Source organism: Phodopus roborovskii, unplaced genomic scaffold (genome assembly GCF_943737965.1).
Source record: "Phodopus roborovskii unplaced genomic scaffold, PHOROB, whole genome shotgun sequence".
In the NCBI taxonomy this organism is placed as follows: Eukaryota; Metazoa; Chordata; class Mammalia; order Rodentia; family Cricetidae; genus Phodopus; species Phodopus roborovskii.
In genome coordinates this window covers 20,662,014-20,685,834 of record NW_026126418.1, presented here as the reverse complement: position 1 = coordinate 20,685,834, position 23,821 = coordinate 20,662,014, and the positions used below count along the sequence as shown (strand labels likewise).

Here is a 23,821-nt window from a genome sequence, read left to right as displayed (position 1 = left end):
TGTCTTCATGCTTTTATAGAAGCGCTCTCTGACAGATTAGAGATCTAAAGTGGGGAGCCAGCTGCTCGGAAAACTGGGCTGAAAACACCCTCACCCCCCACTCTGGGTGTAAGAACCTGAGAAGCTTAAGGGCTTATAAAGCTTGTCATCTGGCGTCCTTCTATTTCTCTCCCCAGGAGATTGCATGCTCACTCTGCAGTTTGGGATGACAAAGCCTGTCTGTGCTTCCCGTGATGGTCAGTAGGGGGCAGCCATCCTCTGGGCTCTGCTCCTTGAAGGGCAATGAGGAGCCCTGCCTGCGTAGGCAGGTGCAGTCTTGGCTTTGAGGAAGGGCTCTGGAGTTAGAGATCTGAGAAGAGCAGAGAGGACTTTCCTAGTTTGGGGGAGATGAAGGGACTTTAGGCAGTACTCAAAATAGATTTCTGGGTTTCTGGCATACCAAACCAGCTGGCCAGGTGGCCACAAACATTCAAGCACTAGAGAGCAGGCTGGCTGGTGCCCATTGAGGTGGAGGCTTGAATAAAGCAGTTGCTTCTTGACAGTGAAACCCTTCTGGTGCCTCGACAAGGTGTTTTATTTGGAATCTGAAGGCAACGGGGAGCCACGATATGTTCCAGAGTGACACAGTGACATCATGAACAGTTTGGCCAGATGAGTCTGGTCACTGTGGGCAGGCTGGGTGGGAGGCAGGGAGTGCAGAAAAAGCAGAGTAGAGATGACTTCCATTTGCTTTTATGTTCCAGGCAGGAGGTGATAAGGAGCTTCAGCAGGGAGGTAATAGGGGCTGGAAGATGAGCATGGGCAGGGGCCAGGAGGGGGCCTGGGAACTGAGTAGATAGAGAAAATTAGAGAAAGGAGGTGCTAAGGACAACGACATTGGGCCTCTGAAAAATGAAGCACGCAGAATGGGGACACACTCATGGAATGGGGGAGGTGAATGGATTTTGTTTCCTTCAGGAATTAGGGGAGTTGTGGACAAGTCCATTCCTGAACACTCTGGCCTCGGTTTCCTCACCCAAACATTGGTGGGGGTTGGAATACATGCCCCCCATCTCTTCTATTTTGGAGTGTAATACTCAAAGCCATCAGTCTGCATTGTTTGGAGAGGCTGGGGACCTGAGCTTGTGAGATTGCTGGGGGGTGGGGTCCTGGGTGAGAGGGTGTGAGTCCATGTCCATATCTGAGTTACATCTGCCTGTTTGTGGGACCCATGGGTGGCTGGTGTGCTTGCACGTGCCACAAAGCTCCATTTTGTGTGTGTGTCTCTGTGTGTGTGTGTGCTTGAGTGTGTGTGAGAGAGCTGGAGAGTGTGGGTGTGCACGTGATGGGCGTCCCTTGGTCTGTCTGGGCTGTCAGTGGCTGCGGTGGGGGCCGGTGGGGAGCAGTATTGCTCTAGGCTTCTTCCTGAGGCTCACACACGCTCCTCCTGCTCTCGTTGTTCTGAAATAGCATCTGGACCGAAGGCCCATGAATATTTCACAACGATAATTCTGTGACCTGGACAGCCTGCCTGATTTACCAGCACACTTCCCTCCCCTGCCCTGGTCCAGAAGCCCCTCCTCCAACACAGCACACTTCCCTAGCTCTCATCTCCCCTTCCCCCTCGACCTTCCCTCCAGTCCTCCTCCCAATCCCACTTATTAGCCCTGAAAGCCAGGCCCTTGTACCACCCCAGCTTAGAGCTCTGGGGTTCTGCCCTCTGCTCTCACTAGCCCCTCACCCATTTCACATTCACGTCCAAAGTCCTTTCGCTACAGGATGCTGAGTCCTGCCTTTTTCTACCCCCTCTTCTCAACATCCTGGAACTTCACTGGGCAGGGTTACAGGATCCCAGTAGCAGCTCAGTCCTGAACCCCAGCACCCAGGTCCCTCCTACCTTGCCATTCTCACCTTCCAGGCTACAACCTTAACTGATCCTTGATCAGTTCCATCTGATGACACTCAAGGCTAAGGTTCATTGCTAGCCCTGCCCCCCCCCCCGCCTCCTTTTACCAACCCTAGAGAGAAGCTTCTAGTTTTAGTGTAAGGCACCCTAACTTGAAAGCTTTGTCCCTTGATCACCTTAACATCTTAGTCTCTCCTAATCTGCCCAGAGTACTGCTTGACTTAACCTGCCCATGAAGGTTCACAGGCAAAGGGAGAAAGATAGGATATTGGAGGATGGGGTGGGGGTGGGGGGTATTGAGAACAGCTGTGTATGCTGAACACTTCACAGGGGCATCCAACAAAGAGGGCAAACACACAAACTGGGATCTAGTCTTAGGTTCTGCTGTTTAAGGCTTTTGTGGCAAGACTGTGTTCCCCCAGGAAGCTGTGCCTTTTCCAGAAAGGCTCAAAGCCATGTTTATCTGGTTGTGCCCATGGAGATCTAAGTTACACCTCCTTGCATGGGAAGGTGGAGGCCAACAACTCTTTTCTGGAGGTCACTTAGCTAAGTTGGTGGCCACCTCCAGACTTAGTTGTTCAACTACCAAACACTTCAGGACTGGTGGTAGCTCCTTTTCTTGGGCAAATTGGTGTCATCACCACATACCCTTAACAGCCAGTGTAGCTCAAGAAACTGAAGCCTCAGGAGATCAGAATGACCTTGAGGCCCAGGTGAGGTTAAGTCACCCATCAAGTCGGTTGCAGGAGATCCTGATGGCCTGAGATGGCTCTTGTCTAGCCCTCCAGCCCTTAAACACTTACAGTTCTACAGTTCTAAGTCCTACTTCTGCTTTTGAGGTCTTGAAGGGGGAAAAAAAAACTTTACAGGAGATAAAATAATAGAATATTTTTAATAAATTTTCCCCCAAACAGCTTCTTTTGATCTTCACCACACAGGGGCCATGGTGGAGAGGAAACTCTCCAGGCACCCTAAAAGTGTTCTGGGTAGACTTAGGAGAAAAGTATTCCTCCAGGTGTCAGGAGGCTGAAGGGATCTGGACAAGCAGGGTCCAGGAGCAGCCTGGGCCTTGCTGAGGCATCCCTCCCAAGGTCCTGGGGAGGAAGGGAGGCTCCCGGGGGAGCTTTCAAAGGCTCTGCTGGTGGAAGGTGCTCTACAGACAAAAGCCCCTCCAAGTCCACTGTGGGGCCCTGGAGAGAGGAGCAACTTTGGCTGCCTGGGGTGCCCCGCCCCAGCCCCGGGATTGGGGAAGAAGAGTTAATGGCTAGAATCAGGGCGGTTGGGGCCGAGCCACCTTATTCAACGTCTTAGGGGCTGCCATACACAAGTCAGAACAGCTCAGAAGGCAAACGAGGCAGCGTGGTCCCAGGGAAGAAAAGGAGCGAGGGGGGCCTAGGGAAGGCGCCAGGCCTGGCCGCAAACAAGGGACGAGGAGGATGGAGCCGCAGCTCGGTGGGGCAGAGAAGGGGGGCAGGCCAAAGGCCGTGGCCTCTTCCGTCTGAGCACCGCAGTCAGAGGTGATGGGGCGCCAGGAGCAAGAGGCAGAGCAGCAGGGTGCGCTGCCCGGCCGAGAGCGCGGGGGCACGCGAGTCTGCGGGCGCCTGGCACGCGGCCCCGGGGCACGTCTGCTCGCCCCGCTGGTCCTCGCCGCCGTAGCCGCCCCAGTAGTCGTCCTCGGTGGGCGCGTCCCCGCCCTGACGCCCCCTGGAGTCCTCGGCGGGCAGGTCTCGGTAGAGCGTGGACGGGTCTGCGGGGGGCGCGCCCGCCTCGGCCACGCCGTACAGGTGGTTGGAAGAGCTGTTGCCGCGCGCGCGGCTGCCCGGCTTCGTGGGCGTGGGCGGCGGGCACGCCTGGAAATCGGCCTCGCGCAGCGCGCGCAGGTCCCGGCCCTGGCGCTCGGGCGGGGTGGCGCAGGTCACGTCGGAGCTGGACACCCGCGCGCGCTGGAACCAGGCCCAGAGCGGCCGAGCGCGGCAGTCGCACGCCCAGGGGTTGGCGTTGAGCCGCAGGAACTCGAGCGCCGGCAGGTCGGCCAGCGCCTCTCCCGGCAGCGAGGCCAGGCTGTTGTTGAACAAATAGAGGATGGTGAGGCGGCTGAGGCCGTGGAAGGCCGCGCGGTGCACGCCCTGCAGCCGGTTCCCGTGCAGCAGCAGCCGGTCCAGGCTGCCCAGGCCGCGGAACACGTGCTCCGTGAGCAGCCGCAGGCGGTTCCCGTGGAGGAAGAGGTGGCTCAGGTTGGCCAAGTCCGCGAACAAGTCATCCTGAGTGAGGGGGTGGAAACAGAAGAGAGTGGCCTGAGACAGGGTCGGGGACTCCACTCCAGGACCTGGGGGGAGGGTAAGGAAGGCATAATGGCAGGATGTAATAGTGGGAAAGGGCTTGACTTCTGTTTTTGGTTTTTTCTTTTTTTCTTTGAGACAGGAGCTCATGTAGCCCAGCAATATAACCAAGAGAATCATCTAATCTGCCTCCACCTCTTGATTTCTGAGATTTCAAGTTTGGGCTACCATGTCAGTTTATGTGGTGCTGGTGATAAAACATGCTAGGCAGCACCTTACCAACTGACAGAGTCCTGAACTGGAAATGTACATCTTCTAACCTATTTCCTATGGAAAAGGCTATACAGTTGAGGTCAGTGGGTCCCTTTGCCCACGGTACTGAACCCAGCACAACAATGCCAGGCAAGAACTCTACGGCTGAACTATAGCCACAGCTCTTTTTCTTTTTCTTTTTTTCCCCCAAAACTTTTTATTAAAAGTAAGCTAAGTACTGCTACAACCAAGAGATTTGCTTTGTAGTTTTCCTTTAGTTAAAAATAATTCCCTGACTAAAGAGCAAGGTAAATTTCCAGCTTTTCATGTTTCAATTGTTTTTTTTAAAATAATGTTTTAAATTTAAATTTGAAACAGGTTTTGCATATCAATCCCAGTTTCTGCACCCTCCTCTCTAAACCATACCCCCATCTCATCCCCTTTTTTCTCCCTAGGGAAGGTGAGGCCTTCCATGGGGAGTCTTCAAAGTCTGTCATATCATTTGGAGCAGGGCTGAGGCCCTTTTCTGTGTGTCTAGGCTGAGAGAGTATCCCTCTATATGGAATGGGCTCCCAAAGTCCATTCATATACTAGGGATATACTGATCCACTACCAGAGGTCCCATAGATTGCCCGGTCCTCCCAACTAACACCACACTCAGGGAGTCTGGGTCAGTTCTATGCTGGTTTCCCAGCTATCAGACTGGGGTCCATGAGCTCCTCCTTGTTCAAGTCAGCTGTTTCTGTGGGTTTCTCCAGCCTGGTTTTGACCCCTTTTCTCATCACTCCTCCCTGTCTGCAACTGGATTCCAGGAGTTTGGCTCAGTGTTTAGCTGCCACAGATCCCTTTCTATATTAATTTTTGAGATTAACTTGCCCAGGTTGGCTTTGAACTTGCTGTGCAGCCTAGGTGGGTCTTCAACTAGCCATCCCTGTGCACCACTGCCTCATCCTCTTGAGTAGCTTGGGTTAGTTCTCAGTAACACAATACCTAGTTATTTATTTATCGTGTGTGTGTGTGTGTGTGTGTGTGTGTGTGTGTGTGTGTGTAACTTGTGGGAGTGCATCCTCTCCTTACATCATGTGGCTTCCAGTATAGAACTCAGTACTCCAGTACCCAGTGCTTGCCATCTGGCAGCTGTGAGGTAGGCTGAGAACAAATCTTCCTTTCCCATGGTGATGATGGTGTTGCCTGAAAAGTGCTCGGAGCTTGAGAGTTAGGTCCTGGGTCTGTCTCAAACTATGATACCTGGGAAAAGTCACTGTCTATTCTGCACCTCAGTTTCTTCCTCTGTAAAATATGTCGATTAATGGAGCAGCACATACTAAGATTCTTGGGATAACTAAGCAGTGGTGGCACACACCTTTAATCCCAGCACTGGGGAGGCAGAGGCAGGTGGATCTCTGTGAGTTGGAGGCCAGCCTAGTCTACAGAGTTAGTTCCAAGGTAACACAGAGAAACCCTGTCTTGGAAAAGAAGGAGAAGGAGAAGATGCTTGGGATAAGGTTTTCACATGGGCAGACATCATGTGAATTAGCCATGTTTGTTAAGTTGGCCAAGCCAAGTTACCTCCCTTCTGAGGTGGAAATGGATGTTCCTAGCTCTTGGGTCTTCCCTGAGGATCAATAAGTAGAGTTCACATAAGGTTCATGGGGGTGGAGTGCTGGGTACAGTTCTTACATACAGCATTTTTTCAGGGATGAAGCCCACAGGCTCAGGAGTTAAAAGCCCTGACGTAAACCCCAGCTTTTCCTTTTCCTAGCTGCTGGACAAGTTGTTTAACCTCACAGAGCCTCTGTTCCCTTAGTATATGTGTCTTCCCTTAAAAGGTTCTTAAATAGACTGAAGGAAGGTTAGAGGTTATGATGGTGTTGAGGGTACAGCACCTGATAGAGGCATCATCAACCATCCATAATTTACGGTTGTCATGACAGCAGGGCTCATTTAGAATTCCATCCCATCCATTTTCCTCTAAGGGAGGGTTTCTTTGGGGACTGGCAGTTCTGCTGCTGGCTGAGTTATTCAGGGGACCACTGTCTGCTACACACTCCAGACTTAGCAAAGGAGGGAAGAAGCTGAAGTCACTGATGCCTTGTATCATTGTCCCTCTTATAGTGTGGGAGACAGTGCCTGGGGTAGAGAAGTCACATTAGTACTGGCAGAACCTTGGGATTATGGCTCAGAAGTGAAGGTATGGATGTGACCGTGTGTGTGTGTGTGTGTGTGTGTGTGTGTGTGTGTGTGTTGTGTGTGTGTGTGTGTGTGTGTGTGTGTGTGTGTGTGTGTGTGGGCCCTCTGCATTTTAACCACAGCTTACCAGGGAGCTTTTGGTGGTCAGCTAGTGTGGGGCTGTAGCTCATATCTAGAGTACTTGCTTATTAATGTTTAAGCCCTGAGTTGGGTTACCACCCCCCCACCCATGCAGTGTGATTTAGAAGCGATTTAATGTTCAACCATCAAAAATAAAGTTTGTTTCAAATGCAGGGTTAATTGTAGAAAGAGCTACAACTCCCTTCCTCTCATCCCACTGCCTAGAGCTCCTCGCCAAATGGTGGCGGTTAGAAAGCCCCAGGAAATTGTTTAAAAGGACAGAGCATCCTCTCTGCTCAAGCCAGTTCACCTTGGACTGTTCCCCAACTCTGGTTCTCTGCTACTCTCCCAATGCTTGGGGAGATGACTCCTTTCTCATGCTACCTGGAAGGTCTCAGGAGGGAGAGTGTGCTGAGTCCCAGCCCATATCCACAGCCTCCACCTTCCTGTGTTCTCTGCATGGTTGCACCTCCTCCTGTATGCCTTCCGCCCTCTTCGCTGCAGGAACTGAGGCTGCCAAGAGCCCTTCTCTTGGCTACATTGAGATCAGTCCTCCCCAACCTTGTTGCTACCTCTGACACCAGCACAGCATTCTCCACCCTTTGATGCCACCCCCCTGAATGCCTTGTTCAGGTCCCAAGCTGACCTGCTCACCCCAATAGCATCAGTCTTACTGTGCACCTCTAGTTCCTCTTTCCTGTCCTGCCCAGAGGGCACCCTGAGTTCTTCTGCTTAACCCCTCCCTTGGGGTTTCTCTTCAGAGTGTCAGCAATAGTAGGATACACCCAGAGATGACTCCATGGCTAGAGGATCAATATGGGGACACAGGAGGGTATCACTGAGTTAAGCACCCCTTTGGAGACTTGGGGTTCTGGAAGGGAAAACAGAGGTTCAGACACGGCAGGGAACCCAGACGTTTCTTAACCACAGCCCAATTTTGTATTCTAGTCTCTTCTCTCCGTTTCTTGGCTAAAAGTCTTGCTACTTGACCCTCTTGAGCCCCAGCCTTGGAGTTCATTCCCTTCCCCCAACCCAAGTTGTAGCCAGATTCCACCACCACTTCCTGGGCTGTAGCTCTCAAATCCAGTCCCAACTCTCCACCATTAAAACTGTTCTCTGTGCATTAATAGGCTTTTGATGTTCACAGACCCTCCCCCATCACCTTGCACGCCCCCTCCCTCTGGGCTAGGAACATCTGCTAAAGTCATCCTCTTCCATTTCGAAAACCACATTTCCCTTGCCTCCTGCCTGGCCGGTTCACAGCTTTCTGTATCCATTTGGAATCTAAATGCAGCATCCCTACACTCCTTAGCCTTGCTGAGAGCATCCTGCTCTTAACCCTGCCTTCCTCCAACCTTGCAACACCTGGCCTTGGTACCCATCTTATCAGCTTCCCTGGCTGTGTGACCTTGGACAGCTCCTGGCACCTCTCTGGGTCTTAGTGCTTTCATCTGTACCAAAAGTGACTTGGAGTGGCTGATCCTTCAGGTCCCCAAAGTATTTGCTAATTTTGACTCAGTGAGCTTGTGAGTTGATCTCACTCATTGAGCAAAGCTGTTCTGTGTGTGCACTCTGCATTAGGCACCCCCGCTCATGGTGCTTGCCCATCCATGGTAGGTGTCATAATCATCGGCGTCAGCAGGTGATTTGCCAAGTTCTCACTGAATGCCAAGTCCTGTGTGGCACGGATCCTGATAGTATCTTAATCATCAACACTATGAGGCAGATGCTGTGATTTTCTCTATTTGGAGACTAAGAGGGGCTCAGAGAAGGGAGCCACTTGCTGAGGGCCCAACAGCTAACATGGGAGTCAACTCCAGAGGCAAGACTCCACACCTGTGCTGCAGAACCTTAACAAACCTGTGCCAGTTCTACCCTGGCAACTCCATGGTTGATGAATTCACTACTGTCATTGACTCCCACCCACTCTGTTCTTCCCAAGTACCATTGCGTTTAGTCCTCACAGCACCTCCTGCCCTGAGCAACAGGCTATGACCTCTCTTTCATAGATGAGACCATGAGGCCACAGCAAATTAGAGAGGGCTTAGATTAGAACTCCGGTCTGCCTGAGCACAAATACTGCTTGTAAACATGAAGTAAGACACTGTGGTAACTAAGGGTGAGACGCAGCTTTACCATCTGGCCACCCTCCAACAGAGCAGGGGTACTGTTCTTGTTCACCCTGGAATCCCCAGCACCCTGCATGCTGCCTGGCATGTAGTAGGTGCTCAGTAAGGAATCTGCTGCTGAATGATCTGACCTGGAACAGTGCCCAGCCTTCAGCAGGCAGTCCATGAGAACCTCCACCATGCACATGTGCACACGCCACATCCTGACAATGAGCCCCCTCCAGAGCTGCCTTCCTGGGCAGGCTGGGCTTCATCCTAGGTCACACCTGCTCTCCGAGCATCTCACTGAGCCACATGTTTCCTCACCTGCTTGTGGCATCTCCTAGCCTAGTTCCATTAGGCAGCTCACAGACACAGGCTGTCTCTTTTCTTCTCTACAAAGGGCCAGTTGTGAAGAGACTTCCTTCACGTGATACCTGATGCTGCCCAGGCCAAGATTGTTCAGAAAAAGGTGGTTTCTAGTTCAGAAGACCCCAGTGACCACCTAGAGGTTCATTAGGCTTAGGCCTTAGTTGACCCCAAGAACAGATTGCTGTTTATGGCTTGAAGGGCCAAGATTTATTAATTTTATTGTTTCTTTCTTATTTTTTTTCCAAGATAAGGTTTCTCTGTGGCCTTAGCTGTCCTAGAACTCTGACACTCACAGAGATTCCCCTGCCTCTGCCTAGTGCTGGGATCAAAGGCTACCACTGCCTGGCAAAAGTAATTTATTAAACCCTAAGTTATGCACTCTATACCCCAACTTCTTAGCATCTCACAGCTTTGTGGAAGGCCTCATTTTCATGGCTTCCTGCTAGGAAGTGGATATGGAGACTCAGAGAACCTTCCCTAAATGGTGAGTAGTTTCTACATTTGATAAGATCAGGATCTTAGGAGAGTCAAAGCCAGCAGGATGGCTGAGCAGGTAAAGGTATCTGCCACTGTTGGTGGGTTGAATGTAACTGCCCCTATAATCTCATAGGGAGCAGCACTATTAGGAGGTGTGGCTTTGTTGGAGTAGGAATGGCCTTGTTGGAGGAAATGTGACACTATGAGGGGCGGGCTTTGAATTTCTTATGTTCAGGCTACCACCCAGTGTGTCAGTCGACTTCCTGTTGCCGGCAAGATGTGGGACTCTCAGCTGCTTCTCCAGCACTACGTCTGCCTGCATGCCACCATGCTCCCTGCCATAATGATAGTGGACTGAACCTGTGAACTGGAAAGTGAGCTACCCTAATTAAATGTTTCCTTTATAAAAGTTGCCGTGGTTATGGTGTCTCTTCATGGCAATAGAAGCCACCGAGCTTGACAATCTGGGTTCCATAGTCGGGACCCACCTGATGGAAGGAGAGAACTAACTCCCCCTAGTCATCCTTTGATATCCACATGCATGCCATGGCATGTGCATGTACACACACTTCCCCCATGAACATAAAAATGTAATTTAAAAATTAAAAACAAAAGCCAAGTATCCTTAATCAGAAAATCTAAAATCCCCAGGCCTCTAAAATCCAAAACTTCTAGAGCAACAACAACACATCACCACAAGTGGGGAATTACCCACCATGCAATGTTTCACAGTCAGAATTACAAAGCTATATGAAACTTCCTTTAGGCTATGAGTCCAGATATATAGGAGACATGGATGAGCTACACACTTGGACTTGGGTCCTGTGTCTATGATAACTCATCATGTGTATGCAGATCCTCCAAAATATGAACCAAACACATCATATCCCCAGTACTTCAGGTCAGTGTACTCAGCCTACAGGAGGCTGAGAAGTGCTTTTAAATCTGAAGCCACAGGGCTGGGGATGTGGCTCAATTGGTAGAATACTTGGCCTAGCATACACAAAGACCAAGGTTCTATCCTCAGCCCTGTATAAACCAGGCATGCAGTACAGATTTGTAATTCCACTCAGGAATCAGAGGTGGGAAGATTAAGGAGTTCAAGGTCATGGTTGAAGAGATGGATGGCTCAGAGGTTTAAGAGCACTGGCTGCTCTTCCAGGACCTGGGTTTGATTCCCAGCACCCACGTGGCAGCTCCCAACCATCTGTAACTAACCCCAGCTCCAGGGAATCTGACTTCCTCTTATGGCCTCAGTGGGCACTAGACACATGTGGTCCACAGATGTACATGTAGGCAAACACCTATAAATCTAAAACAAAAACCAACGGCAAACCAAGCAGATACACTAGCAAAATTCCCTAGCCCACTCAATTGTATTTTGGGGATACTGTCCCTCTAAAGTATGGGGTCAAGAGCCAGCTCCCCCTGGCTATGTAGTCTCAGTTCCTTTCTGTGTACCTTCTAGTCATGTCTGTCCCTGCTGCCAAGCAGTTTGGGGCTCGTAAGGCCCCAATCACAGGGACAATGGCTTCAGGGACTTGTGTCCCATAAATCCTTGAGATCCCCAGTGTGCACTCTGTGGTGGAAACCTCTGCCTCCAAAGGCCTGTAGACTTGAGATGAAGTGGCTGAGTGCACTGTAACCATGTGTTTCCAGGCAACTTCCGGAAGAAGAGAAATGGTAGGTGTGCCTTGGATCCTATCCATGGCCTCCCAGTAATCCTTAGAGTTGACCCAGATCGCTAAGATGAAGTTCAAGCTAGGGCACTTCACTGAGACCAATGTTAAATAAAGTTCATTTTAGAAAACATGGCATTTTAACAAGCATTTATATAGCTCTTATTTGTGCCAAACACTATTCTAAGTGCACTACAAATTATTAATGCATTTAGTGCTTACAAAATCCCTGGGCAATGGATGCTCGTATTACTCCCATTTCACAGATAGGAAAACTGAGGTCTGTGCTTGAAAAATGCCACGTGCTTGTAAAAGTGTTGATGCCTATAAAGTGCTTTGCCTAGGGCCCAACAGTGTGTACTTAACTATGTGCTTGCTAAATTGATTGCCATTACTCAGCAATAATGAGACATTATCCCAGTCACTATACATTTTCCTGCCCCTCTCTCCATTTGAACACTGTTTCCAAGGTTGCTGTATTTCTAGTACAGCATTCCATGGGTGTTCAACACATCAATAAATTGTCATCACTATTGCTATTATCAGGAGCATCAGCTGGGACAGATTTTCTAACCCGCAGACTGATGACTTGTGGGTGCCAAGTCCTGGATAGGGAGAAGGCAGTGCCTTCTGGGCTCAAGTGAGGAGTGTTCCCTTCTAGCCAGAGGCTATGCTCCTAGGGAAAATGTCCTCCTGTGTGGTTGCTAAGAGGGTGTGTTACTACTTCCTGGGGAAATGAGATATGAGGGGTTGACTGTCAGACAGTCAGCATAACAACAATAATAAATAATAATTAGATCAATGATAATAACTATAAATAACAATTCTTCCATTTCTTTTTCTCCAGAGCATCCCCTGTTTTTTTTTAAGCAATGTAACAGAGTTTTACCTGAGACAACAGGTCTGAGGGACAGAACCTAGAAAGGGTTGTCCCTTCCAATATTATGCAGTGATCAGGGAATCATGTTACTTCTGAGACAAGCCCCTCCCCAGCAATGACTCCACCTTTTGCCCAGCTTGCCTAGGAAGTGGGAGGACTTGGGGGTGGATGGGAAAAGATCATGCAAAGGCCTTTGGGCTGAGGCTCTTGAGGAAAGGAGAGACACATAGACATTGGGGGGGGGGTGCTGAGTGAGTGGGTGCATGAAGGGAGACAGACAGAAGAGGCAGAGGGAGACATATGGGGGCGGCAAGTCAGGAGACAGGCAGAGACAAATGGGGGCTAGAGAGACACAGAGAGACAGACACTGAGCAGGTAGATGGAGATGCTGAGACAGGAAATGTGGCCTCAGAAAATAGGCCCAGAGAGAGAGAGAGAGAGAGAGAGAGAGAGAGAGAGAGAGAGAGAGAGAGAGAGAGAGAGGTACAAGAGGCCTAGGGGACGTAGCTGGCTCACCTGTAGGTGGAGCAGGCTGTTCTCCTGGAGGTAGAGGTACTGTAGGCTGACCAGGCCCCGAAAAATGTTGCCAGGTAGGCTGCTGAGCTGGCAGCGGTACAGATGTAGTGACTGCAGCCGCTCCAGGCCCTGAAAGGTATCAGGCTCCAGAGAGCGAAGGTGCCGATTGTCACCCAGGTCCAGTTCCTCTAGGGCCTGCAGATGGCGGAAGGTGCCAGGGTAGATGGTGGAGAGGTTGTTGGAGAAGAGCCACAGGGTGAGTAGATTGGGACCAAAGGTGCCTGGCCGCAGGGAGCGAATGAGGTTGTTCTGCAAGAAGAGTCGCTGTGTGCTGGGTGGCAGGGACAGTGGCACTGAAGAGAAGTTGTTGGCCTGGCAGCTCACGGTGGGTGGGGATGAGTAGCAGGTGCAGAGCATGGGGCAGCTGGGAGTCACAGGAGGGAGGGCCAGGAGTGTCAGCAGCAGGCAGGCTGAGGCAGGACCTATGGGGAGAGCAGAGTGAAGGCTCACTGAGTAGGTGGGCGGGGTGGGGTGGGGGTGGGGTCTAGATGGACTTTAATAGGCTCAAGAAGCTTGGCTGCCTCCCACCTCTCTCCAGGTTCCTTTGAGGGATGTAAACCTCTCCTTCCTTCTCCTTTCTTGTGTGTGTGTGTGTGTGTGTGTGTGTGTGTGTGTGTGTGTGTGTGAGAGAGAGAGAGAGAGAGAGAGAGAGAGAGAGAGAGAGAGGGAGAGAGAGAGAGATGGGGGGATCTCATGCAGCCCAGGTTGCCCTCAAACTTAACGTTTAGCAGAGGATGACCCTGAACTTGTGACTCTGCTGCCTCCACCTCCCTAGTGCTGAGATTACAGTGCTGTGCTCCATGCCTAGTCAGTGCTATGCTGGAAATCAAACCCCAGACCTGTGCATGCTAGTGGAGCACTCCACTAATTCAGCCTGAGTGCCAGTCTTCAAACCCTTTTGAGAGCTAGTTTGTTAAGAATGGATGCCTGTGCTCCTCTACTATCAGGGTGAGGGGCTTGCTCTCCTCCCCACTCCTAGACAGGGTTTCTCTGTGTGGCCCTGGCTAGCCCGGAACTCTCTGTAGGCCAGGCTGGCCTTGAACTCACAGAGGTCAGTCTGCCTCTGTCTCCTGAGCACTGGGATTAAAGGCCTTTACCTCCTATTGGTGGAGCAGATACAGGTGGAAACAGTTTTTCCTTCTGTCAGGGTTCCCAGGAAGCCACTTAGGTTTTCTTGGGGAGCTTTGCTTGGGGAAAGGTGAGCCTGTATCTCCAAACACTATGGGGGGGGGCTTTATAGACAGCACTGTGATGCAACTCTAGTGGTTTGGGGGGGGGGGGACAGGTGTCTTTTCCTTCCTGTCTGTTTTCATGGTTGGTTTGACCTTGTTTAGAGTTAGGGCCAAAAGTCTAAGGGTCAGGGTTTTCTTTGTTTTGAACTGAAGCTGGCTGGGGATAGCTCTTCTTAGGGTGTTAAACTACAGCACTGTCTTCTATCCACCAGATGCCAGCAGCACCCTGCCCCCAGTTATGACAATCAAAATGTCTCTAGACATTGCCAAATGTCCTCTGGGAGCAAAACCAGCCCACTCGAGAAAGCTAGACACTAACTTGAGGCCGTCTATGACTAGAAGGCCTGTGGGTGTCCTGGTGACCCTCCTCCTTCTTCTTCCCACAGGCCTAGGAAGAACCTTAGCTTTTTCCACCTAGGAAGTAGCTGGAGGGGTGGGGCTGCAGACCAACTCAGGCTCTACTCATTCAAAGTCTCCTTCAAAGCCCCCCCCCCCCAAGTAACTTTTGGAGTTTGGTTGTGGGCTAATCTTAGCATACAGACCAGAAAGCCGGTGCAGGAGACTAAAATGTTGAGAATGGGTGTCTGTGTTTCTCTGCCCCACCGAGGAGCACAGAGCCCCTCCCTCCTACAAGCATCCCTGTCCTCTACCCCTCAATGCCACAGAAAGAGGTTCCTGTTGGTAGACTTAGTTCTACCAGGATTCACAGAAAAGCCTGAGATTTCCCAGGGAATATTTGCCTGGGGAGAGGTGAACCTGCACCTACAAATCCAGGAGCTATTCATTACATTGGCTCCAGAAGGGGGTCCCCATGGTTTAGGGAGCGGGTAGCTGAGAGGTGGGCAGCTTTTAGTTCCAGATGAATGTGTTCTGAGATATCTGTGTGCGTGGAGGTGTGCCTGTGATCTCGGAGTAGAGGGGGGGCACCTGTGGGTGCTCACTATCGAAGTTGCAGTGCAATCTGGTAGGGGACGTTGTATCAGGCATGCACCCCTGTAGTGCCTCTTCCTGGGGAGCGCCACCCCATAGAGTGGAGTAAGTACCCTGTGAGTCTGGGTGATCTTTAGCTCTTCACTTTCAGGCACTCCCCAAAGCCACCCCTGCCCGCTTGTGTGTGTCACTGGCCCCTCCTGGAGCGCGAGAGCAAGCGAGCGAACAAGCAAGCGTGTGCTGGCCGCCCTCCGCGTGTGTGAGTGCCGGGCCCCGTGCGTGTGTAGGCTGGGTGTGATGTAATATTCAGTGACACAGCGCGGCTGTTCCATTCGTTCACACCACCTCCGCGTTTCTCGGTCCTTCTCACCCCTCCCCCGTGTGGCGGTTCACGATTACTTTTCTCCTGAGTTTTTTTTTTTTTCAAAGCCACGTGGGGTGGAGGAGCATGTCTCTCACCCTTGATCTTAACCAGGAAGGAGTGGGGTGTGGGAGTCCAGTGGGGGACCCAGGGTGGGTTTCCTGAGCACTTCGGGCTGGGGATTTCAGAGCTGTGTAAGTCCTATGGAAATGGCAATTTGGATCTCAGAGAAGGCAAACAACTTACCCAAGGTCACACACTAAAGTGGTACAGGACAAGGGCCAGAAAAAAAAGACTGACCTGGTGTCCAGTAGGGCATTCATAGTCACCCACCAAGCCCTGCCTCTCCAAGGACTTTACACCAAAGGAAGCCAAATCCTTCTCTGATCTCTTAATCCCACCCCCATCCGCAAGCTTCCTGGAGTGTGAGCTGCACGGCCAGCCAGTCAACCTCCCTCTCACCCTCACCCCAGGATTACCGGGCTCTTCTCCCAGCATCCATGGCTGACTGACTGCTATCCCAGTAGAGAAAGCAGAAAGGGTTAGGAGCCCAGAAGGCCACAGGTTCAGAGGGCTACTCCCCTGGCTGCAGTCGGCTTCCAGTCTGAGGTCAAGCCCTTTGGGCTGGCAAGTCGTCCCCCCCCCCCCCCCCGTCCTTCTTGCCCCAACTTCCTGTTCGGCTCCTCACTGTGTCCAGTGCTTCTCTCCTCTAAGCCAGTACAGCCTCCCTGCTGCCCCATCTATGCATTTCTCTCAGTAGGATCCACTTCCTTCAGTCTCAGTGGTACTCCCTACAGGCCCTTTGAGGAGGGACCCTGTGTGTGTGTGTGTGTGTGTGTGTGTGTGTGTGTGTGTGCTGGGGGGGGGCTGCTCCACGGCAGTTGCTGCGTAACAGTGACTCTGTTGCCATTTCTGGCCCTCACTGCCTTGCAAAGCAGCTGTAACCCAAGGAGCTTCATCCATAATTCAGGTTGTGGCTCTCACTGGAGGCAGGGGGGAGGGGAAGGGGGCTCTGGGCTTCTCTGCCCCCCAGGCTGGGTTGGAGTGGGCATTCCAGGCAGAGGCAAAGTAGGGGGGCTGGGAGAGCGCCTTTCCTTCCCTCCCCTCTCCTCTCCCCTGCTCCTTGTGTTATTTCCCTTCTCCCACATCCCCTCCCTAAGCCCTGCTTTTCACTCTTCACAGCCATTCCAGGCCCTCCCCTGTGCTATACTCCAGGCTCCCCTGTGCATGTCCTGGGCAGGCACAGTGTGTCAGAGGTGGACTGGGGATCCTCAGCCACTATCTAGAATAAGCCTTGTGGGGACAGCATATATTAAAGAGGACTGAAAAGTAGAAAAGTCAGCTTCTGGTTGGTAGCACCCCTTTCTGTACTCAGAAAACTGGTTTCTTCCTTCCCCTGTAGTCAAGGGAGAGGGAAGCCTTTTCTGCCAGCCTCCCTCACCCTTTGCCCATCCCTTCCTCTAAAATCAGTAGGTCAGCCCCAAGATGAATGGTGTGTGGGGCCAAAGAAGAAGGAATCCATCTGTCATTGTGCACCTACAGCATGCCAGCTCTCTACCTGTGTGTAGCCTTCTTCATTCCTGGAACCCAGCTTGTCAAGATCTCCCCCAGGGAGATCAATAGTACAAAGGTCCCAACCTTCCTAGGAAGGGAGGGGGACTTCGCTGTGCAGCCCAAGATCCAGAACAGCAGGCACCGGAGCTGGGCTGTGGTGGAAGGACCCACTCCGACTTTTACAGAACACCTTCCCCCACACACCCCCTGGATGTGCAATGCTGGTCTAGAGGTAAAGGGAATATTCACAATGCTAGTCATTTGGCTGTTCAGGGTCATGGGTGGGTGGGGAACCTAGGCTCTCTCTCTAGCTTTCTAGTCCTGGGCTCCAGGCTCTGGTTATTCTAGAGCACAGCACAAATGTGAGTCAGGAAGAGGTGACCAATCACCAAAGGCATAGCCACATCTGGCCACAGGAGGGAGTGGAGAAAGGCCACAACATGGTATTGATCCTGGAAGGCTAAGGTATCCAGAGCCAAAAGGATCCATTCACTAAAGGATCACGGTGAAGGCCCAAGGGCTGCCAGACCTTGGAATACACAGGTTCTGAGATGAAGAACTCAGTCTGCGCCAGCCAGCCGTTAGGCCAGAAGCTCCTGAGAATAAGAAACTTGAAGCAGGGAGGGGAGGCGGTGAGGCAGAGTCCAAGGCAGGAACTGGAGTGCACCATAACGGGACGGAGATGTCCCAAGAAAAGTAGTCAGGCCTCTGGTTCTAGAAATACCGTACAGGGTCCCAACTACAAGCACCATCTCCACACTTTAAACACTGCCTCGGGGAAGATCCAGGGGCCTGCCCAGCAGATGCTGAGGGGGCAGAGGCTGGGAGGGGGGCTTGGGAGTGGCATGGGGGCGATGGCATACCAGTGACGCAGGGGCCTGGGGAGGCACTGATGCAGGTGACTGGAGGTTTTGAAGCTGCTGCAAACAGCTTCTCACTCTGCCAGAATGTAACACCCCAAAATAAGAAGCTACTGTGGGGCGGCAGGATCCGACGTCGGGGCTTGGAGATATAAATGGCAGCACTGAGCTAGCCCAGGTGCCCACCCCAAGGAAGCTGTCACCTCCCCCTACAAAGTCCTTACTCTCCTCCTACAGCAGCCCCAGGCCCTGAGCTCAAGGTCCCTTGGCTTGCCCACCAGCCACTCCCTGACAGAAGGGATATAACAGGCATACGCTTTAGAATGGAGGGCTTCCCACGTGGAAGTGGTTACCAGGAGCCTCTTTGTCTCCTCCCTGGGCCCCCCATTGCTTCTCTTCCTTTTCCTTCTCTGTCTTCTATTGACACCCCAAGCCTTCTCTAACCACTCTAGCATGTAGGGATCCGGTTCCCCAGCCCTGGTGACCATTTTCCCGGTGTCTATCCTCCATCACCAGGTTCCGCTAGCCTCTAGTTTTCCCATCCCTTTCCATTCCACACTCACAGAGCCCCAGTCCTCACCCTTCGGCTATCTCCCCCGCCCCGCGCATCACTAGCTTTCTAATCCTAGTCTAACATTTCTCTCCTGAACTAGTCCCCTCCTCCCCTCTCTTCCTTGGTCTTCCCCGACCCAGCTTTCCTGTCGTCTAACCTTTCTTACTCTTCTCGCCCTTCCCCCATCCCACCCCCACCTCCTCTTTCTCACCCCCACCTCTCTAGACACTTTCCTCATCTTGACTCCCCTCCTCCCTCCGACCCCTACCCTCCCCGCCCCCAATCTCCAGCCCACACCCTTGGCTGTCACTCAGTGCTTGGATCTGGCCTCCTTCTAGCCCCTCCATCTGTCCGACCAGGCAGGGCCATTGGGAAATCGTTCTCTGCCCCCTACCTTCCCAGACAGACCCCTACCCACACGGCTTGTCTTCCCAGGTGACTGGAAAGTGCTGAGACACCCGGCACCAGGAGTTGCTGAGTTGGCGCTTCCCCAGCCGGCCCGAGTCCTCGGCGTCCCCCGGAGCAGGTGGAGCCGGGACAGCGGAACCTGAGCCTCTTTCTCCTCCTCCCAGCTTGCTCGGTCTGCCCTCCGCGTCGCCCCTTGGTCACGAGCTCCCCGCACACTCCCGCAGGCTCCAAGCCCAGTGCCCTCCTGCGGCTGGCAGCTATGGGGGCGGAGGCGCGGCTCCCGCGCTAAGCGGTTTTTTGCTCCCAGCCCACCCCACCCCCTTCACTGCCCCACCCTCAAGCCCAAGGAGAGGGGCTCCCTCTCAAGGTTCCTCCCGCCGGACGGTGTTCCTACCTTGCAGCAGGCGCCGGAGCCCGGGCAGCATCTTGTCTCGACGCTCGGGGGAGGGGGCGGCAGGGGGGAGGGCTCTCCCACTCGCTCCCTTAGCCCGCCGGACAGACGGCGGGGACTCCGCGGGGCTCCGGAAGGACCCGAGGAGTCCCCCGGCTATGTGGCGGGTCTGTGGAGCTCTACCCTGCGCCCCCCGGACTGCGTGCCTCGGAAGGAGCCATCGGCCCCGACGGGACGGGGCGGGGCACGACTGGGTAGAGAGGGCTAGGTTGGCCCTGGACACTGGTGTCCGCTCCTCCTAGGCAGTGCGGTCCCGCAGGGAGTCGGTTAGTCGGTCGGTCCGTGCACCCCGGCTGCTCTCCGAGGGAGAGTGGGGACAGCGAAGAAGCGCTTCACCCCCCCCATTCCCGCACTCGCTGGCTCCTCCCTCGCTTCCCGGCTTGCCGGTTTAACCCTTTGCTGGCTACTAGGAGGCGGGAGTGGTTCTCCATCTAGCCCACTCCTCGGCTCTCTCCCAACCTTGGGAGATCAGGAAGGTCGTGTTCCCAAAGCCTCCGCGACGCCACGCCTTTAGAGAAATCCCTTCTTGGTGTGTGCGTGCACGCGTAGTTGTGTTAAGGACCCTCCTCCCCTCCTTGGACTTGTCCGGGATCCGGGCTTCCTCTCTCAACTTTCCCAGAAAATACGCGGTTTCTTGAGTAGTTTCCCGCTTAGCGCCCGTTCTCTTGCCCTGTCCCCTGCGATCTTCTGTGTCGCTTAGGAGAACTTCAAGATTTCACTTTGTCTTTGCTTTCCAGACTCTGAGCCCTGCTTGTACAACTATAGGAACGGTGTGTATAGGAGTCTGTGAACAAGTGTTTAGGCGCGCGCAGACACTTGGGCAGGTGTAGCTGAGTGCTGGCCTTTTATCCCCGTCGGAGAACAGGGCGGGAGTGTGTGAGTGTGTTTCTGCACTTGGTGGGCCACAGTAGAGCTGTGTGAAAAATTTGCGCGCGCGAGTTTGGGATGGGAGGCGAAGGGTATATGTACTCGGGTGTGTTATATGCACCTTAAAGCTTTTACAAACGGGTGTAAGTTTGGGTGCGCTTGAGGTGTGTGTGTGTGTGTGTGTGTGTGTGTGTGTGTGTGTGTGTCTGTGCGCGCGCACTCGCGCGTTTACTTAATACGCCCCAAAGGGGATACCTCATCCCTCGCCAGAGGGCAGAAGAGGACCCAAAAGTGGGAGCCAACTGTTAGTTTTTATAGAGGGGGTGGAAAGGGGCCTCATAGGGACCTTAGACGCCTCTAGTGGCCTCTTCCGTGGCACTACTGGCCAATCCTTGACCTAAACGCCTTCTTTTAAAGGCCTGTCCTAATCCTGGCCAGCCCAAGGTTCCTAGTAGTCGGATTTTTGAGAGCCACTAGGCGAAGGATAGTTGAGGGTGTCAGCCAGGGTGCAACGCTGTGTACAGCATACAGTCGGCACTTTATAAATGCTAGACTCATTCTTATTCATTCCATGCTCCATTTATAATCTGTCATTCTTCTCTCGTACTCATTCGATTTCTCTCATTTTCTCCCCCAACTCCTATTCATATTTTATGATCCCCATCCCTATTCTCTCCTTTACTTCCCCTCCCTTTCTTTCTCTGTCCTTTCCTCCCCCAATATGTGTGTGCCTTCTTCTGTCTTCTTTGCCGCTTCCTTCTCTCTCTCTCCTCTCTCTCTCTCTCTCTCTCTCTCTCTCTCTCTCTCTGTCTCTCTCTCCCCCTTTTCTTTTTTGTGACTACCAGCCTCTACACATCTCCGCCTTGCCTCTCCTTTGTCTTCCCTCCCTTCCCCCTATTCATCTGGTTCCTTGGCGGGGTGATGGTGGTAGTGGCTCTCAGCCTTCTTGCACCTCATGCTGGAGTGCCCCCTGTCGGTTCCATCTTTTATTACTGCCCAGCCTAGCGGCCCCTGAGTTTTTCTCTCCCGCTTTTCTCGTTTCCAGGTCAGGTAGAAACAAGAAGGGGCATATGTGGGACGCCTGTCCCTCTTTTATAAGGCATGAGTAGGGCCCTGCGTTTCCCTGGGTCCCACTCTGCGCAGGGCTCGCGCCGCGCCTGAGGTGGGGGTAGTGCTGGTGGGGGCGGCGGGGAGGGAGTGTTGGGGGTAGCCGGGTGGGATTTGGCGTCCTTCCCCGGAATGAGCCGCGGCACAATCTGTCGCTGGGTTTGTTTGCCGAGCTGCCTCCGGAGCGCAATGGGGCTGGCTCCCGGGGAGCGAAATATCACAAGATGCGGAGACAGACGCTGAGGGGCGGGTGGGCGGCGGGCTGACTCAGGTGTGCTTCATCGACTCCCTGGGCCGCGGCTCTTCTGAGAGGGGTGGGAGGGGACACTGGCCCCCAACACAGGCTGGCAACCAAAGCTTGGAGGGGAGCCCCATTCTGTGATGAGCTGCAGGGAAGAGGGTCCTTAGCTCCAGGCCTCTCCTTCAGCCCAAAGCTGGGATTCCGGAGACAGTCACAAGCTCTCTAAGACACCTCCTTGTGCAGGTGTCCGGGTTTCCCATAGTTATACGCTGATTCATCACTTCCCACTCTAGATTGCCAGCGTTAGGAGGGCAGGAAATGCTTCTCATACAGTGTGTCCAACAGGTGCTGAGCAAGGCTGTTGGACTACTGGCTGGTGGGTGGGTGGGTGGCTAGTATTGGTTTCTCAGAATCTCATTGTGCATTTGGTTCTCCCTGTGGGCTATTCCCTCCCCCCTCCGCGATATTTACATTTGGGGTCCCCTCTCCTTACACCTCTTGACAACTCTCTCCAGATCAGAACCCCAGCTTTCTTTATGTACCCCGGACCATTCACTCTCTTCCTTATGCCTCCATTTCCTTACTTGCACGTAGAGATTATTCTACTCATCAGGATATATAAATCTTCATCTCTCCAGGCGAGCTGGCTGATTACCGTTTCGAGGTCATCTTTTTTTTTTTTTTTTTTGGTGTGGGCTGTACCCGGTGATGGATTTATGCAGTTAAATATTTGGAGATCCCAAGAAGTAGGCTGATGGCAGAGTGTGATCGGGGACTGTGATTTGGTCCTGTAGGCCCATCTCCGCCTGGACAGTCGGCCAGGCTCTGGGTACTTCTTGGTCACAGAACTGGCCCGCCCTCTGGTGGTTGTAGGTGGAGCTGCAGTCCCACTGAAAGCCAAAGCTCTCTGGAAAGGGGTTGATGAATATAGGCTATTTCCCGGAGCAAGCCACTGTTTGGAGAAAAGCGGGCTCGCAGAAGTGGGATATTGGCACAAATGGACCTTTATATGTCGCCGGGGCCCCTCTTCCCTCTGGTGACCCCTTTTAGTGAGTTGACAGAGCCCCCTCCCCAACCCAGGGTATTTGGTACCTTCAGTATTAGAACCCTGGCCAGTAAATGTACACTGTGGTCCTGAACACAAGGGCTCTGCAGAGTGCATGCTTCTCTCTCCAACTCACTAGTTAAAACAGGTGACCATCACCAAGTAGCTTAAGTTTCCTAAGCCTTCAGGTTTCTCATGTAGAACATGGAAGTTAGTTTCTTAGTTTTCAGATCATAGAATTGATTGAAGATTAAATGAGATATGAAAGAATCTAATAGAGTGTCTGCTCAATAATGCCAAGTAATGTCATTATTTGTGCTTTAAGCCTAAGATGACCCAGAGACTAGATTCTGCAGTCTAAGGGTAAAAAGGCAGATTTAGGGCCTAAGTTCACCAGGAGCAAGGGGTACTGCTAGGTGTGGGAGTCCTTAGTCATAATGGCTCCCCCTAATGAGCTGAACTTGACATTGCCACCCTCTCCTAGCACATGCCAAGGTTGCAAGTGTGATGGCAGTAGTCCCAACCTGACCCAGAAGTTCTAGCCTCAATTCTGCCTGTGAGTGTAACCTGCAATGGTCTTTCAGGGCTTCAGTTTTCCTATTGCTGAAACTGGCATCATGGGGTTGGTGTTCCTCGGAGTCTGGCTTCCTGGCACTCCTGGTTCTTTGGGGCTTCTAAGATGGAAGCTACACAGAGAGGAGCCTGTCAGCCAGATTTCACGTGGCTCTCACAGTTCCAGCTCTGGTGGCAGAGTATGGGCTCCAGCTGAGGTCAGGATTTGCAGAGATTTGTTTGGGGCTCCTTAGCTTTCACTGTCCACTATGCAGGGCTGGCCAGTGTTCCCCTGCAGTCTGATGATCTGGTCCGAGACCACACACATGGTCTCATCTTTAGACACACCTGTGCATCCCAGCCTCTTCTCCCTGAGCCTTGCTCTGCCAACCTGATGGGGACAGGGTCCCTCCCCTCCCATCAGATCCTTTCTAAATTGAAGGAGAAAAAGTCTCAAGCCATATTAGTTTAAAGGTCAAGTTTGGGACCTGGAGAGGTGGATCAGTGGTTAAGAGCACTGGTTGCTCTTGCAGAGGACCAGGGCTCTGTTTCCAGCATCCATACCGCCTGTTGTTTTGTTTATGGTACTGTGTGGAAGTATTTACTTCAGGCCACCAAATTCTGTGCACTGGATGATTTAGAGTAACCCTGTGAGGGAGGGTTTGTTTATGGTCCTCTTAACAAATGGAACACAATCTCGAAGAAACTGGAACCATCTTGTATTTGTGCACGAGGAGTCTTGCCTCAAACCCCATGCTCTTGGGCCTCTTACAGCCTTTCTCTAGCCAATATCCCTTCATGGGATAAGAACTACTTAAGGCCAGGGAGATGTGTGCTCCTAG

General features: G+C 52.5%; 1 protein-coding gene across 1 annotated transcript; it reads right to left on the bottom strand.

Moving 5' to 3' along the window:
- Positions 1-3,303: 3,303 nt before the first annotated feature.
- Rtn4rl2 (reticulon 4 receptor like 2) lies at positions 3,304-19,408 on the bottom strand. Its single transcript, XM_051184354.1, has 3 exons — positions 19,111-19,408; positions 12,759-13,240; positions 3,304-4,146 (listed from the first exon to the last, which is right to left on the bottom strand). The coding sequence occupies exons 1-3, from the start codon at positions 19,139-19,141 to the stop codon at positions 3,397-3,399; spliced, it is 1,263 nt and encodes a 420-aa protein (XP_051040311.1). The 5' UTR covers positions 19,142-19,408; the 3' UTR covers positions 3,304-3,396.
- Positions 19,409-23,821: the final 4,413 nt, after the last annotated feature.